General features: G+C 36.7%; 1 protein-coding gene and 1 long non-coding RNA gene across 10 annotated transcripts; one reads left to right on the top strand and one right to left on the bottom strand.

Moving 5' to 3' along the window:
• Positions 1 to 431: 431 nt before the first annotated feature.
• Positions 432 to 3,355, bottom strand: LOC112288077 (uncharacterized). The gene is made up of 2 exons (XM_024531909.3): positions 3,144 to 3,355; positions 432 to 2,915 (listed from the first exon to the last, which is right to left on the bottom strand). Exon 2 carries the CDS (start codon positions 2,811 to 2,813, stop codon positions 1,296 to 1,298), a length of 1,518 nt encoding a protein of 505 aa, XP_024387677.1. The 5' UTR covers positions 2,814 to 2,915; positions 3,144 to 3,355; the 3' UTR covers positions 432 to 1,295.
• Positions 3,356 to 11,203: 7,848 nt separating this feature from the next.
• Positions 11,204 to 16,455, top strand: LOC149988256 (uncharacterized). 9 transcript variants are annotated; one of them, XR_016505139.1, is made up of 4 exons: positions 11,218 to 12,333; positions 12,962 to 13,014; positions 13,152 to 13,249; positions 13,467 to 16,455. It is a non-coding gene; the product is annotated as an uncharacterized LOC149988256 (long non-coding RNA). The 9 variants fall into 9 exon arrangements; XR_016505140.1 differs by having other exon boundaries at positions 13,152 to 13,203; XR_016505134.1 differs by lacking the exons at positions 13,152 to 13,249; positions 13,467 to 16,455 and having other exon boundaries at positions 11,204 to 11,503; positions 12,222 to 12,333.
• The last annotated feature ends 306 nt before the right edge of the window (positions 16,456 to 16,761 follow it).

Consider the following 16,761-nt stretch of genomic DNA (forward strand, 5'->3'; position numbering starts at 1 on the left):
TTTACATGAACAAAATGTACCCTAAAGTTAACTCTCTTCCTCAAAGTTGCAAAAAAAGTTTTATTTTTTATTTTTTATCACAAGTACAACATTCAGTTGCATGAGTCACTTGGGGGTTAAGCTCCATGAAGTCTGGGCAACCGCAAAGCAGAAAGAGTTAAGCAACGTCTTGTCAGAATATCTAAACTGAACATAGAAGCATTAGCTTTCAAGATGCGAGGGATATCTCGAAACAGTCACCACAAGCGGCCGAGAAGCACAGGACACAAGCATGGATTCTCTCATTTCTAAACCTTAGTTCAACTACAGTGAAGCTCATTCAAGCTCTCATTGAAGTCTTTACACAGTACTCAGGACAGCTACAGTGGTGTACTGATGAGACCCAGAAGAACAGTTCAACCAAAAATCAGTGGACAAAGAAGAAAAAGACGAAGTGAAGCAGCCTTCCAGAAGAGTGCGCACAGTTTTATAAAGAAAGAAGTCTACACGATACAAAGTGGCCAAGCAAGTAGAAAGGCTCATACTAGAAGCGGGGCGAGTGCGCAAACCCCTGACCCTGAGGGGGGGAGAGTATTATTAAGTCTTAACAGCACCAATGGATGTCGTGACGAAGACAAAGAATGACCCTTACATGACACTAAGAAAAACAACCTGTTTCAACTACAGTGGGTTTGGCTACCTTTGAAACCCAGGGATCCGATGAGTTATGGGTACTAAAAAACACGAGTCCTGGGGTGAGTGGAGGGGCGAGAATGCGGAGCCCTGGTCGCACCGGGGCAGGACCAGAGAGCGAGGCCATCAATGCCATCGTCCCCGACAGTGCGAGTTGCCATTGCAACCTCATCGCCTTATTTGTTTGCCGTTTTTTTACGTTTATATTTTTTCGTTTTCTTTTTCATTCCAGTTGAGTACACAGCACACGCGGGACTTTCACACGCGGTACTTCGAGTATCGCTCTCTTTTGCCAGATGTAACATCACTGTGCATTAGCACCGTGCATATCCCACAACTGCTCTTTGCCATCATTCTCCTTGTTCGTTAGATAAGTAATCTATGGCACCGATGGTCTATTTGGTGCAGTTTCTCATTCCGAAGGACAAGAGAAAAATTGTCGTCGTCGTCACTCCTGGAGGCTGCCTGGGATTAGCTTTAAACGTGGTTCACATGGATGTGGTCCTCGCAAAAGACAATACTTGCACGCAGCAAAACTTGCAGCGCAAGTTCCAAACTACGCAGCTTCTTCACAAGAGTCAAGAGAATTCCTCATCATCGTCATTATCATGCGGAGAGGTCACCTACTGCGAGCTGGTGGGATCGTCGCCACTGTCGCCTTGTTGATGCCCCGACCCACCCATAGACTGATGGTCAGAGGTCACGTTGCGGCTATAGGCATTCAAAGCGGCCAACATCCCTAAGTGTCCCTCGCTGCCAAGGCCTAATCCAGTGCCCGGCATCTGCTGACCCCCTTGCTGCAACAACATAGACCCAAGCGGCATGTGGTGACCCATGTGACTGCCCTGAAGCTCTGGCCCCATACCCCCCTGGACGTTCATCCGCGGCATTAGTGCAACCCCACTGGGCAGCGCAGTCAATGGCACCATCGCCTGCCCGCTGCTGCTGGAGGTGGGAGCATTGCCTTGGCCACTCCCTCCACTGCCTCCGGGACCCAACTGTATCGACGTCCCCGCGGCTGCCGTCATTCTGTACTGACCTGAGGCGGTTGGAAACGTCCAAATCTGCTGCTCAGATTGCCCCGACATCACCCCTGAAGTTGGTCCGCCCTGCGATGCGCTTACAGGCAGCATCCAAATCGTCCCCGGCATTGCTCCGCTGCTGGGCACGCCTGCCCCGACCGGTGCCACGGCCCACATTGCTGCTGGCATCATGCTTGACGAACCTCCTCCTTGGTGCTGGCCTTGCCCCACCTGCTGCTGCTGCTGCTGCTGCATGGATTGCCTGGCAGTTGCTCGCACGGGCCTCGCCGGCTGATCAGGGTCCTCCTTCATCCGGCTCTGCAATGTTCCTCTCGGTCTCTTTCGCAGCCTGCTGTCTGGGGATTCCATCCCCTCTCCCATCTCCGACGGACCCCCCACCAGGTCCTGGTGCTGGAACCCAGCCATCATGTCATGACTCATCCCTGGATCCCCATGCCCCAGGCTAATCCGTCGACTGGCCTCCATGGCCCGCGTCACTTCCATCACATGCTCCCCTGCACTCGTCACCCACTCACCCCTCTCCCTCTGTGCCTGTTCCTGCTGCATACGACTCTGCATCTCTTCCGCCGTCAGTCCGCCACCCGGACCAGCCAAGCCTAGACTACCATGTATCCCAGCTCTCCCGGCCGCTGCCACTGCCATACTCGAAGAACTTCGTATAGATCCCTGAATCGAGGATGCGATGGCTGGGATAGTTCCAGTTCCCGTCGCAGCAATAATCGACTGCTCGGATTGCTGTAGCAGCCACTCGATCGTCTCACCATCGGATTTGTGACCAAGCTCACGAGTGAGCTGAAAAATTCGTGCTGCGCACGTCGCGGGCATGCGAATGCGACGCCCGCGCCCATCCACTTTGGTGTGCCTGTCTTTTGTCGAGGTTCGCTTGGGTGGCGGTTTTTTGGCCGGTGGGGTGGGCGTCTGCTGCTGCTGTTGCTCTCCCGAGCCTCCTGGCATCGACATGCTACCCATACCGCCCACACCCCCGCTAGATTGCCCCTCATTACCACTGTATTCCTGTCCCATACCTGCCATAGCTAGTGCCGTAGGATCCACCTGCCCTACTCCGCCTCCTACTCCCTGTCCTCCCATCGCCGCCATCGCTGCAGACAGTGGCCCGACATTCAATTCGCTTTCCTGCCGCTGCTATTGCAGCTCCTAAATCGGCGGCTAGTGTCCAACTAGCCTCTGCTTCTGATGTTTCTGCATCAGCTGAGGCGTCAATTCCAACTCTGTGCTATTCCAGAAGCGACGAAAATCTCTCCCTAGATCCACGGATGCAGCGTGCCCGCCTTGGGTCTCACTTTCAAAAACCAGACCCCCTAAACCCACCCCTACCCTCCCACGATTTTCCCGTAAACTCACCATCCTGACAGCCTCTATTTCAACAGTTGAGAAACCAAATCGAAAAATCATAACGTTCTATCATACCTTAATATTTCCTGAACACCTCCCCTGCAATCGTTGCCGCCCATTCGATCACGAGGCCCATGATCCTCGCCTCCTCCCCCTCCTCCTCCTCATCCTCACTCCCCTACCATCACCGTGTTCACCGATCCCCAGCTCCTCTGATCCAACCCAACCCCTACCCTCACTGTTCTCCAAACATTCAAATTTCCCCACTCATCCTTCCACACGTTACCCTCACCCTTCACCCGCACCTCTGCTCATCCTCATTCTCAACCTCACCCTCCTTTCCTCCCACCCCTCGCGTCACAATCTTCTCCCCAGAACACCAGAACCGAAAATAACAAAAACGCAGAAGCGCCATACGCGCACGAACAGCCCCGAGAATCTGTCATCGGTGGATCGCCCGAATCCGACCGCGGTTTCTCTTCATGAGCGCCCCATCTACAGCAGCAGCAAACAAGCAGGCACGACGCACCCTAGATACAGCACATGATCAGGAACTGGTCGCTTTGGGACTACAACCAAGGCTCTCGAGGGGATGCAGCTGAGGAAAAGGCTTCGATAGAACGAGTAAGCAAACAGGAGAAAAAATGAAACTGAGAAGGAGAGTTGGAGAGATGGCGCAACGGGAAAAAAGAACAAAAAGAGAGAGAGGGGGGAGGCAGAGAGGAAGAGGGAAGGGAAGCGGAGAGGAGGGCGTGAAGCCGGTCGGAGAGGGTGAGGCGGAGGGTTGGCTGGCTGGCTGGCTTGCTGGCTTGCTGGCGAGATGAGGGCTCACCCCCCGAAGCACGCAGAGCAAATCTCTCGCGACGCCTCGCTCGCTCGCTCCCGGGCAGTGGCGCCACGGCTCGCGCGCACAACTTTTTCTCCCTCCGCACCCGGGCAGCACGACGCAAAAACGAATCTAATCGGGCAATATACCCACGCGTGCGTCGCCCAAGGTGGCGACGCACGGGGGCACGCGAGCGCGAGCGAGCGAAAGAGACGCCGCGGCGTATGTGAGATACTGCCCACACAGCCCGACTAGCGCCGCGGCTTTCTTCAATCCTTCTTGGAAGCATATTGTTCTGTTCTATTTCTTTCTCTTTTGTTACGTTCCTGCCCGTGCTTTAGTTTTATCCGGGCAAGTCATTATTTTCACCCGATGCAATCACTGCCCCCATGTATCCATGGATGGTTATTCCTTTATTGTTTTGCTACTGAGATCCACCATCCAATGAGTGGCTGGCGTCCTGGCTTTGTTCCCAATACTCCATAAGTGATCCTCCTCCATGTGTCCCCCTCACAAAATTTGAGTGCTGCCATGATGTTGTCTAAAAGACCCTCACCCCACCTCCATCTCTGCTGTTCCCATCGTTCCCATGGATCCGTTCCCCAATCCCAATAATCCCCCCCTTTGTTGTGTTGAGTGGGTGTGTGGGATATGAATTTACATCTTTCTAAGTTTCCATTTCTACTAAAAACTTGTTGTGTTTGGTGTGTGGCTACAGTTCCCATACTGTAGTGAGCCATTAGATGTGGAATATTACTTCTATGCTCGAATAGTGAAATTGTGTACAAAAATCTGAAAAAATCAAATCAAATATGTTTGTGAAGATACACACACACACACACACACACACATATATATATATATATATACTGAACCAAACAAATTGTCATGTGCAATAACACATTTCATCTAAATTAGTTGGTTTTAATTCAGTTTTGTGAGAAACTACACACACATAAAGATTTTGTTGCAAGCTGATTCAATACATGCAAATAACTTTTAATGTTCAAACTATTAATGCATTCCCATATACACGCACAAGTAGGTGTGTATTCATGTATATATGTGTATATATATATATATATATATATATATATAAAGCTTCACATATGAAATTTTGTGACATTAATTCTTTGCACTACATTGAGATTAACCAAACATTCAAGCACTTAACCACACTTTACAAAATATCCCCATTAGTAGAAAAACATTGTTATTTGCAACCAATGCTTTCACATCCTGCATATGTGTGTGTGAATATATATATATATATATATATATATACATACATACATATACATACAATGAACAGGAAACTAATGCTAATATGTCATAAACCAACCCATATTTCAAATTCAAATACAATCTCATCCAAGTCCAAATTTAATTAACATGTTTTTTGAATGAATTCAAAAACATCAAAATTAGCAAGTAGTAAATCCAAGTAACCTAGTTGTTCTACTCTTCAATAGACTGTCTTGCTACAAAAAGATTATTTTTAATTCGAGTTGGCTCTTTGCAGGTTATCAATACCAACACACATACAAATGAATGAACAAATGAATAAATGAATGGGTAGTCGGTATATATATAACTATAACTATATATATATATATATATATATACAAAAATGCAAAAGTGATGAAACCCACTCTATTTCTCTTGAAAGGGGGTCTTTGAGCATTGGTCCCATGGCCACGAAACTTGCTTGACCTTGTCCCTCCGGCTCTTTAGGGTTGCAGGTGGACCTCAACGGTAGTGCCTAGCTGGAGCTTGCCACGTCATCTTCTCTCCTATTGGTCTACACCCTTTCAACTCTCTCCCATCTCGGCCATGTGTCATAGTCAAGTTGACGTGTTTGATGACGTGACGTTTCCTTGCCAGCTCTCCCCCTCTTCCCTTCACACCTAGAATTTGGAGGGGGCTGGAGACGACGCTACAATTAGGGATGATCTGGCTATGGGTTAGGGCTTTTCTTATTGTGATCAAGGCTATTCTTACCATACTCAGGTTGATGTCACCACACCCACAGATGCTCCTTGTTTTCCTAAGGATCTAGGGCTGAGCAAACTTAGAGTCGACAAGTGGTTTAGAGGTATAAATAAAATAAATAAATAAAATATAAATAATGATTCCGAGACAATCCCACAAACAGTTATTAAAATTGAAAATTAGCTTAGATAATCACAGTTGATATTGTTTGATTTTGATTCATTTAATTTTTTTTGTTTTGTTTGTTTGTGTTCTTTTGCATAAGGATGAAAAAGATTAAATGATAAATAATTATATGCCGAGTAAGTAGTGGCTTTGGATTTAATTCTGCATGTCTTAATTATATCAAACTGATGGACTTTTTCTTATTTATATATTGATGAAGTAAGATAAATCAGTCAATGGTAGAAATAGATTTTACTGCTTAGAAAATCATGTTTATAATGTGTATAAATCTTTGTACCAAAAGGCTGTTCAAAAGTATGTATAATCTTATCAATTGTATTGTATATTTAAGAAATATGTTTGGATATATATATATATATATATATATATACAAAAATAAGAAACCAAAAGATCAAGTAGTAAAAATTGAAATAAGATATTAGATTAAAAATAATATTAGATATAAAATTAAAACATTTGAATTAATCCAAATTTTGTATGGACAAGATTGAGATATTTATTGTTTTTTTTTATCTCCATTTATACTATAGCAACTAGGTCCCATGTGCAGTTTTAGAGGAGACTCTACAATATAGAATATGAGAACTTTCTATAAAAATCTCAAAAGTTGCAAAAGATTTTTAAAAGCATTGGCACTTATTGGTGCCAAAAGAAACAAATAATGGGTAGATGTCATGGTTGCATAGTGAATTGACCAAAGCAGCTCCAACATAATCTCCATTCATCTTGCAGGGTGGCTAACAATAGCTAAGCTTGGTGCCACTTGCTCACCCATATTAACTCCTGGGAGCCCTCACTCTCTCTCCGCCCTCTTTTCCATTCCAACAGACTATTATGTCTTGTGGCTAATAATAGTCAAGCTTGGCACCATCTATTTGCCTCACATTGCCTCCACTTAGGGCCCCACTCTAAGCCTTGGTCCTAGCAAGAGAGAGCCATGTCCATAGCAAGTATTTGGAGAAATCTCCCATTTTGCCAAGGCTAATGACTAGGCCACAATGGAGCTTGTTTTGAGACTAGGATAGCTTGGGTGGCTATTGACAACATTCTCTAATGGCTATAGAAACCTCTAAAAAATTCTAAAAGTTTTAAGGAATTTATAGACAACTACTATAAAAATTTGAAATTGTTTTGTTTTGATTTTTTCTTTTTCTAATATTGTACATATTTTTTATTCTTGTGATATCTCAAAAACTAAACATTCACAACTCGTGTGTTTTTAAAAACTTATTAATTTTACATATCATACTTTTAATAATTATAATAAGAGGTCATGCTTCTTATTCTTGATTTTACAATAATATGGCCAATTTTCTAAATATATATCCATGTTTTCATATCCAAGTAATCTTTAAAACCACCACATAGGATAGATCATCTTATAGTATACTTATCAATTAAGTAATCAACGATGTAGCATAAACCAGAATTATCGTATGTTATTTAATATGTATAAATGCTTTGGATCCCAAGCGTATAAAACAAGTCTTTCACTATAACTTCTAGTTTTACATTTTGATATATCAAATTTTAAATTTTATTTTAAATGATTTACTACTATATTATATAGTTTAAAGTATGAAAGAATTAAAAAAATTGAGAAAAGTCGGATAACATACAAGACAATACATGAAGCTTGATCTGTCATGGTTACTTCCAAAAAACACATTTCATTGACAATATCTTGCAATGCAAAACACCATCCATAATTAAGTTAAAGAGGTTTTCATTTACAAATGTTAAGTGATGTTGCCTGAAAAAACCTCGATTATTCAAAGAGATCAGTGATCAAGTATCTACAGGGGCTTTCACATAATATCTTTTTAGCAATATTTTAGTGTATAAATGAATACAACTCTTATTATTGAAATTTAAGCTTATCATTTAAACTTCTGACATCTAAGAAATAAAATGAAATAAAATGTTTAATAAGACATAAATGGCAAATCCACCTATCGATACTTTTCAAGGAAATTGTAGAATTTTGTCAATTAAGGTTTTAAAATATATTTTTAAAGAAATTTATCAAGTACACTTAAATTTCAATTCTTCATATAAGATTGTTTTGGAAAATTATGAAAATATATCCACATGTACATGCATATGTAATTATTTATTTCATAAAATATAACTCATGTACAACAAATTAAAAAATAGATAATTTTTAATAATCTCACGAAATATAAAAATAAATGAAATTGAACAAAAATTACCTTTTTAAGTTCATGTAAAAGATACATGTTTAAAGTATTCCGAATCTCCACTACAACTAAGCATACAAATATTATAGTAAATTATAATCTACATATCTTATAAATACTTTATAAACTTAAACATAATAATATGATTTTTAAAAATTAAACTAGTATGAAATATTAAATATTATATTTTCGTATTCAACTTAAATAGGATATGTAAGATTAAGTTTTATCAAACGTTTTGAAGCTTGAGGATTTTTAGAACTTTAAGAACAATAGTAATTGTGAAATTTAAAATCATACAACTTACAATATTTGGATGTTTAAAAACAACCTTTTGATTATTAATAATAGAATAACTCATTTTTTTAGACAATTTTATAATTATTTGTAGTATTTAAAAATTAAATACACTCATACCCAAATATTTTTGTGTTTAATAGTACCAAGAATGCGTAAAGTGTTTTTATTTTACTATTTAGAGAAATTGGTATTTAAAAAACAATGTTTACAGTTTGATACTATTTATGAAGAATGGTAAAACAGAATGTTGTATTGCAGGATTAATGTATGTGCTTCATATCAATACTAAGCAGTACTTGCACATCCTTTCTCTTGAGATCCTACTGGATTTACCATAAATGAGTTAATGGTTTGTATAAAAGTATTGCAAGTTGAGATTTTTTTATAGACATTGAGAAAATCAAGACAACTGAGGTAAAATAATACAAATATTTATTAAAACTAAATTTCAGTGTTCAAGTGGAACAAACTATGAAATATAAATGCTACAATACTACTTTATTTATACAATAAATAAGTAGATGAAATTATTTTGAAATTTTCTCTATTATTTTCATTTATATTTGGTGTTAAGATAATTATATGAAAATTAAATTATATACAGAAAAATAAAGTTAAAGTGTAAATTTATATATTCTTTTATAATGAATTTAAAGGATTTATATTATTATTTGTATGCAAAAATAGGATAAACTACATGAAATTAGTACATAGAGTCCTTGTGAAAAAATTAAATGACATTGAGAAATATGTCATTTTTTGTAAAATTTGAAAATCATGATATTCATTTATTTTTATAGTAATTATTATTATTTTAAAAATCAATATATTTATTTAAATTACCTCCTCCCTTTTATTTTTATTTTTTATTTTTATTTTTTGGACGATCTGAAAGTGCAATAATTAGTTTGGTTTTAGAAACACACTCTGAATACATACAGATTAAGTATTTAAGAACCACTTACAATTGTTATCTTACTTTAATTGTAAGCTTTGAGATTATTACTGGTAATTTACAAAAAGGGGTTGATTTTGTACATGTGATAGGGTATGCTCGTGTGATTTTGTACAAGGGCAAATTATAATCACATGATTTGAATGAAAAGCTTTGAAAAGAGAAAGATTGTAACATTTCAGATGGAAAACAAGTAAGGAACATGGTAAATATTGCCAATTCCAAACGTAGAAGTCAATGTGCTAATGAAAAGATACTTATATTGAAACTCCATATAACAATGAATAGTTTTTATTTTTACCAGATTTGCAATATTGCAAAATTAATTAACTAGATCTCTTTGCATCAATGTTCCTGTACTTCTTTTTTCATTTGTATTTATTCAAACCTTTAGTTTCACAAAATAATTGTTATAGAAACTAAAAATTTATATATCACACTCTTACGCTACACATGAGAGAAAGAACTTCACTCCCTCCAATCTGTGGTTAAATAACAACAATAAATTGTGTACCAAATCATATTAAAGTATATCTATAATTATTCAAATCTATTCAATGTATGTATGTATGTATGTATGTATGTATGTATGTATAAAGTAATCATCCAATGTGGAAAGTTTGAGAAACCATTAAAGGAGAATTGATGAAATAGATTCTAATGGGTTATTTTTTTTTATCCCATGTCTTAAAAAACTAAAAAAAAAAAAAAAAAAAAAAAAAAAAAAAAACTTTTATTACATATATTTTTCTAATTTATGCATGTTCAACTTGCCTTTTTGCAATCAAATTTATCTCTCCTTTAAAGTAATAATGGATGGCAGAGTACATGCAATGGGTGGAGAAAAAGAAAATGGAAAAAATTATGAGGACCAATCCCTTGCAATAATTTTAGTTTATCTTCATGCTCTCGGAAAAATGTAGCTATTATTAGCAACGCAGAATTGCAAAAAGTGTTCCAAAAAAGGAAGAATTCTATTCTATTCCAAACAAACCTCTTCTTATTAAAACTATCATAATATAACACTACATCTTTTTCCTCTCCTTGTAAGATGTGACATTCTCTTAAGAAAAAACACATGGCGTTTATTTATTTGTGGGTATTATATAAGAAGAACTCTACACATGAAGCTTAGAGAAAAAATCCACACAAACCAATATAATAATAATAATAATAATAACAACAACAACAATAATGGTGGTTCCAAGATTAATCAATGCCTTTAGTGGATGCAAATTAAGATTCACCAAATATTGAGATCGTATCTCCAATGATTTTGGAATGAATAGAATTTAAAATAAAAAAGGATAAGAATATACTTGACTTTTGCAACTATTAATTGTATCTACACCCAAATTGCCCTTTCAATACTAGGTGAAGAAAACTTCAAAAGTAGCTTTATTTGGAGACTATGACTTTTTAAGCTGCCATGGATAACCTAATTCAACATTCTCATTTTCTTCTTTTGAACTTTACCCATTCAATTCTCTCTTTCTAATATCAAACTGAAACAAAATAAAATCTCACAAACTTTCTCCTACTTTTACACCATCCAACCTTCCAACTCGCCCTTTAACTTGTCAATATTCTTTTAGTGACTCTATGCATGATAAGATTTTTTTATTAATTTTGCATATTTTTTCCATAATTTTCTTCACTTTTATTCTTTTCATTTGACACCGCCCCCCCTCCAAAAAAAAATTGCACGTGAACCCTAAAATTGGAGTATGGAAAGGGACACGTTGAGCATGGGAAAGGAAACCCAGCTTTTAGTCTCCAAAGGAGCCCCTCCCGTGTGAACGTGATCCCGAATGGAAAAGAAGGCGGAGTCTTGTGCTATTCGGAGTGTTAGACTTGTGCTTCTAATCGCGTCGATCACTGCGAAGCCCCAATCGTCCGCCTCGATTGCTGTGAGGAAATGGAGCAATGCCGCGGCAGCATTTGCACACGAAGAATTCGGAACCCACGTTGAAATGTGGGTTTTCCTGCTTCGATCGATCTATCGATGTCACATTGTTATTATTCACATTCGATCATTGCTGTGCCATCGCTGCCCTGAGAGTTAGAATTTTGTTTGTTTTATTTTGTTGGGTAATACGAGAGGAAGGAGCTGAGATTCCTCGGGTTTTCGAGAGCTGGAATTGGAAGGGATCATGAAGAGGGAACGAAATTGGAAACGAAAGAGGGGAAGCCGCTTCGACATCACCGCAGAGTCATAACAAAAACGCATGATTCGCTTAGCCTTCAGCTTTAGTCAATCGGTGGTTCGTCTCACGATTCATCGCGTTGCATGCAACAACAGCATGCACAAGTTCGTGAGGGAGGAAGTGAAATTCGAAGGGGTTGTTGCCGCAGAATTCAGCGTCGGTGCTGTCAATCTGTGGAAGCCGTGCAGGTCGTCGCAGTGAGGATGTCATTCTCCATCGTCTTGCTGCCCACCTTCGCTGCTTCAACACGCCACCACTTCAACACTTTTTCATCTCCATTTCTTTCTTCTGTATTATTGATATTAATTGTTTTCTTTTGTTTTCTTTTTCTTTGTGTTTTGTTTGTTTGTTACTTTGTTATTTTGTTTTTGTTTTTAAGGTGTAGCGTACTTCGAATGCTCTGCAAGGTTCATGCACATGACTCCAGAGAATCTAAACACAATTTCGATCATGACTGACTGAACTGGTGGCATGTCGGTCGGGCAGAAGAAAGATTAAAGCTCACTCATTCAGATTCAGTTGCGCCGACCACCTCCTGCCTTGAGGGGCGGTGGAGGAATGGATGAAGAGCCTGATTACGTAAATAAGTATTAAATTGGTACTTATATTGATTTTTTTTATAAACTGTGTTGCAACATTTCTTCTCTTTTATTTTTGTATTTTTGTATTTATTTTTGTTGTGTAAATTAGGGTACAAGAAGCTACATGTCATTACGTTGCTCTGATACCCCAAGTTTAATCACTGTTTGATAACTGAGTTTGTTTAATAGTTGATTCATAATACCCAGTTAAGTTGTGAATAAACATAGTGCTAGCAGTCAAACAATAGCAATATATTATTTTTGTCAAGGACATGTTACACTAATGAAGGTAAAGGACACTGAAATGTGGTGCTCAAGTAGAGATGAAGTAAGGCAGTGAGTGTTAAAATGATGTTGAAATCAAGCACAGCTATTCAAAAGTTTAGATAATGGTATGCATTTGTGACCTTGTTGGAGGACATGGAACCATTAGAAATTTACAAATTAAAATGAAATAATGTTATTCTCTGCATCAAAGCTGGGTATTCATTCATATTAGAGCTTGGATAGTGGAGGTTAAAACACCAGTCAATAGCCTATGGGCTCCGATTTTGAATACCCTGTGAGTGAACTGTAAATGAATGTGGAGGACCCTCCTTCAAACTTGCACAAAAGGTTGTACTAAATGTGGACAATGTGTGGCAGGATGTGTGACAAATTCACCACACAAAATGCAGCCAAGTTGTGACATTGTTTGGGTGAGAAGTTAGAAACAAGCTTTGGTCGTGTTGTGATGATTTTTCTGGTCAGATTGTGGCAGGTTTTTGAGAAGGTGCAACAAAAGGGTTTGTCTTGATTTAACTTGCAGATTTAACATAGGGGGTGCACTATGCAGAATAAAAAGACTGTATGGAACAAAAAAATACTTATGCGTGTGCTACATACAAGTTGGGTTATTTGCACTTCTGAATTGAATTGAAAGAATAACAAAGTGTAATGCAATCTATCTTTAGGATACATTTTATAAAAATAGAAGGCGGTTGTCACATGTGATATTCTGTGTAGATGAATATTGCCCAGGTTGTAGATATTATGACATGAGGTAGAAAAACAATTTTAAAATTTTAAAAAAGTGATAAGAAGTGGCTTGGGTTTAGTTTATTTTAATATTATGGTGTTCTGACATGTAAGATTTACTTTGGGAATGCAGAGATTTGACCACATGGACATTAGTTCTTTTAACCAAGCTACAGATGTAAGAATATTTTTGTATTATACATGAGATAAGATGTTAATAAGTGTTAGATATATATTTATATATGAGGTGTTGCTAATGCCACCATAATTTTGCTATTGCTATTGATAAAAAAAATCATAATTTTAAATACATTCTTTGATCCTGAGTCAAAGCAACACTATGATAAGAAAATTTAAAAATCTATAATATTTAGAAAGTGTTGTTGGCTACTCAATATTTATATAAGTGTAGAACTGTAAAACAAACTCATGTTAAATTTGAATGAGAAATAACATTACATTATTTTGTTTGTTAAAAAAGTATAAAATTTAACTTTGTTGCTGTGAACATGTTTGATGTTGCGACAAGAAGTACAATATATTGTTTATTAGCATAGTCATGGTTTCATTTTTATCTATGCAATAGCAAGTAGTAATATATATATATATATATATATGTATATATTTGAAATTAATTATGGTGATTTTGTTTTATTTTATTATACATTATGATATCAAAGAATAATAATTGTATGGAGTTACTTTTACTAACATGCTTTTTAAATTGAAGAGGTGAGAGTATTATTGATCTTGTTTTATTGTTTCAAATATTACAGAACTATGAAAGGTCCTGTGAGTTTTAAAATTGAGTAACAAATACTTTACCACACTCATTCCAGTGTAGAGTTTAAGCACACTCTGTAACATTACCATTTCATTTCAGAGTTTCTGTTTACAAATTGCTCACATATCACTCTTTTACAGTCCACAACTTACGTTTATGCATTGCTTTGTTGCAAAATAGTACAAATTGCAAAAAGATTTGACACAGAATCCTCACACACATTACATTGTTGGTGCTTTCTACATGGTCTTTTAGCTTTTACTTTGTGTCTGGGTTTCAAGTCTTAAATTCTTATGTTTTGAATATGTCATCTTCTCAATGAGATCTGTTTTTATCTTCACTGAATCTTATTTTTATTGATGCCATTCATGTTTTTAACAGTGAGCCCTCATTCATGTATTTTAAAAACAAAACAGAAAAAGAAAAAAAGAAAAGAAAAAAGAAAAAAAAAGGGGGTTTTTGGGAATCATTGAGTGTTTTCAGCAACTCAAAACTTATTTAAATACTTTTGGTGGTATGTGCATCTAAGAATTAATCTATATCTTATGACAATTGAGCAGTTATTAGGTCCTTTACATCCTTGAACTCCTCATTTGAGGACTCGAGATACAGAATCATAGACATTAAAAATGATTTGGGTTCTTACAGGGCATTGAAAGACACAATGTTTTTGAAACAATTTGAACTAATATGATGAACATAATGCACAATTCATATAAATACCTTGTTATATGATATTATGATTCCTATTTGTTTTGTTTTGTTTTGTTTTGTTTGTTTGTTTTTATTTTAGTGCCTTGTTAAATATGTTTTTAGCGATTTATTGTTAATATCTTCTGACACAATGATATGATTCCCATTTTACATTGTATACTTAATCATGGGAACCACTAGGTGGACACCCCCTTATTTACACACTTACACAAAAAATTACTAATTTTGAATTTAAATGAGATTTTGAAAGATATATTAATAAGTAGTGAAATTAATAACATATAATCTTTCACAATATTATTAATCAAAAAAATCAATTTGACAAATTCTTACAAGGACAACAGAATTGAAATTTGACATAATATTAATTTATAAAATAAAAATGGATAAAATTTTATCAAAATTTTATTTTTAGGTAATAAAATTAACAAAAATCTTGATTTAAAATAATAACTAGTTATTTTTTGCAAGGGTGTATGGCACAGGGTATCCATGCAACAACAAAAAGGGGTGTCCACCTAGGGTTCTTCTTCTTCTTCTTCTTCTTATTACTATTCAAATTAAGATATCTTATTCTTTGTTATTAAAATAAATAGTCACTTTATGGTACATTTGTTCAGTATTCCTTGCCTTCTTCTTGCTCTTAAATACAATAAATACGTATTGTTTTAATTTGTTGTATGTGTTTTTTGTGTTGTACACAGTTTGTACTCATTTTTATTCAATATAATAAAGAAGTTTGAATGTTTACGTCTCACCACTTGTATCCTACCATTCAATATACTAACGCAAAAATCAGTATGTGTACCAATGATGTAGAGTTGAGATGATTTAAAAAATGGGAACGGAATGTGAACAAATATGCTTGCATGATTTCCAATCAAAAATTAATTTTTTATGTGCAATATATGATAATTCTACATTCCTAATTTCTTTGATCATTATTATTGATTTTTTAAAATTTTATAACTGTGCACGAATTAAAAAAACAGTGTAAAAATTAACATATTATGATAGGGATGCATTTTGTATGAAGATTTTTATATTCTCCTTTAAAATAAAATAAAGTAAAATAAAAACTATGATAACATATCATACAAAACATGTGATGTATTTAGTCCTTTTGATGTATGATTTTTATTTGGCAATAATAATTGGATGGCTTATTATACTCTTAAGAATTCGAATTATTATTTTTATCCGATGGCCCATTCCCCCTTTGTAAAGCTCCCTTCATAATGGTAGCACACTCAAGAAAGAACCCAAGTATGCCAGATCATCTACATATTATGATAACCCTTTTTTAGCACACCATGAACTAATGAATGAATGAATGAATTAGGGTAGACAAGTTCCAAGTAGAATCATTGAAGAAACAAAGCAACAAAGCAGCTCCAGTTGGGAGCCCATGTTCCGATGTGGAATTGGCATGTGGAGGGCCCTGATATTCTGAACTTATTTGACAGAAGACTAACTAACTGACTCAGACTGACTGGCACAGGCAAAACTTGTCTTCTGAAGAGTCTGCCTGCCACCTCATCATTTTGCCTGCCACCTCATCTTGAGAGGAAACGGGGAACTGTCATGCCGTTATTCATTTGAGAGAAGTAATTCATTCATGTTGTTGTTATTATTGACAGCATCATTGCAACATCATACTGACCTTTCGCAAGACATATACATATATATATATATGTATGTATGTATGTATGTATATTTATTGTAAATTTTATCATACCAGGAGCTTCAAAAATAATAAAACAAATATATGTTAGACTCATTCTGAATCCAATCATGGAAAGGGTTGGTTATGTCTAGTATTGTTTGAATTTTGTAAGTTATACAGTTTTTCAGAACTGGGTGACTGAGGTTGGTGAGAGGAAGTATGGTCCTTGAAATGAAGGCAAGCTGATAATGTAATCAGAATGAT

This window comes from Physcomitrium patens, chromosome 10, assembly GCF_059467195.1.
Source record: "Physcomitrium patens ecotype Gransden chromosome 10, ASM5946719v1, whole genome shotgun sequence".
NCBI lineage: Eukaryota > Viridiplantae > Streptophyta > Bryopsida > Funariales > Funariaceae > Physcomitrium > Physcomitrium patens.

Bases quoted from the DNA above. Each gene is read 5' to 3' on its own strand.
- LOC112288077 (XM_024531909.3), bottom strand. From the start codon at position 2,813: ATGGCGGCGATGGGAGGACAGGGAGTAGGAGGCGGAGTAGGGCAGGTG.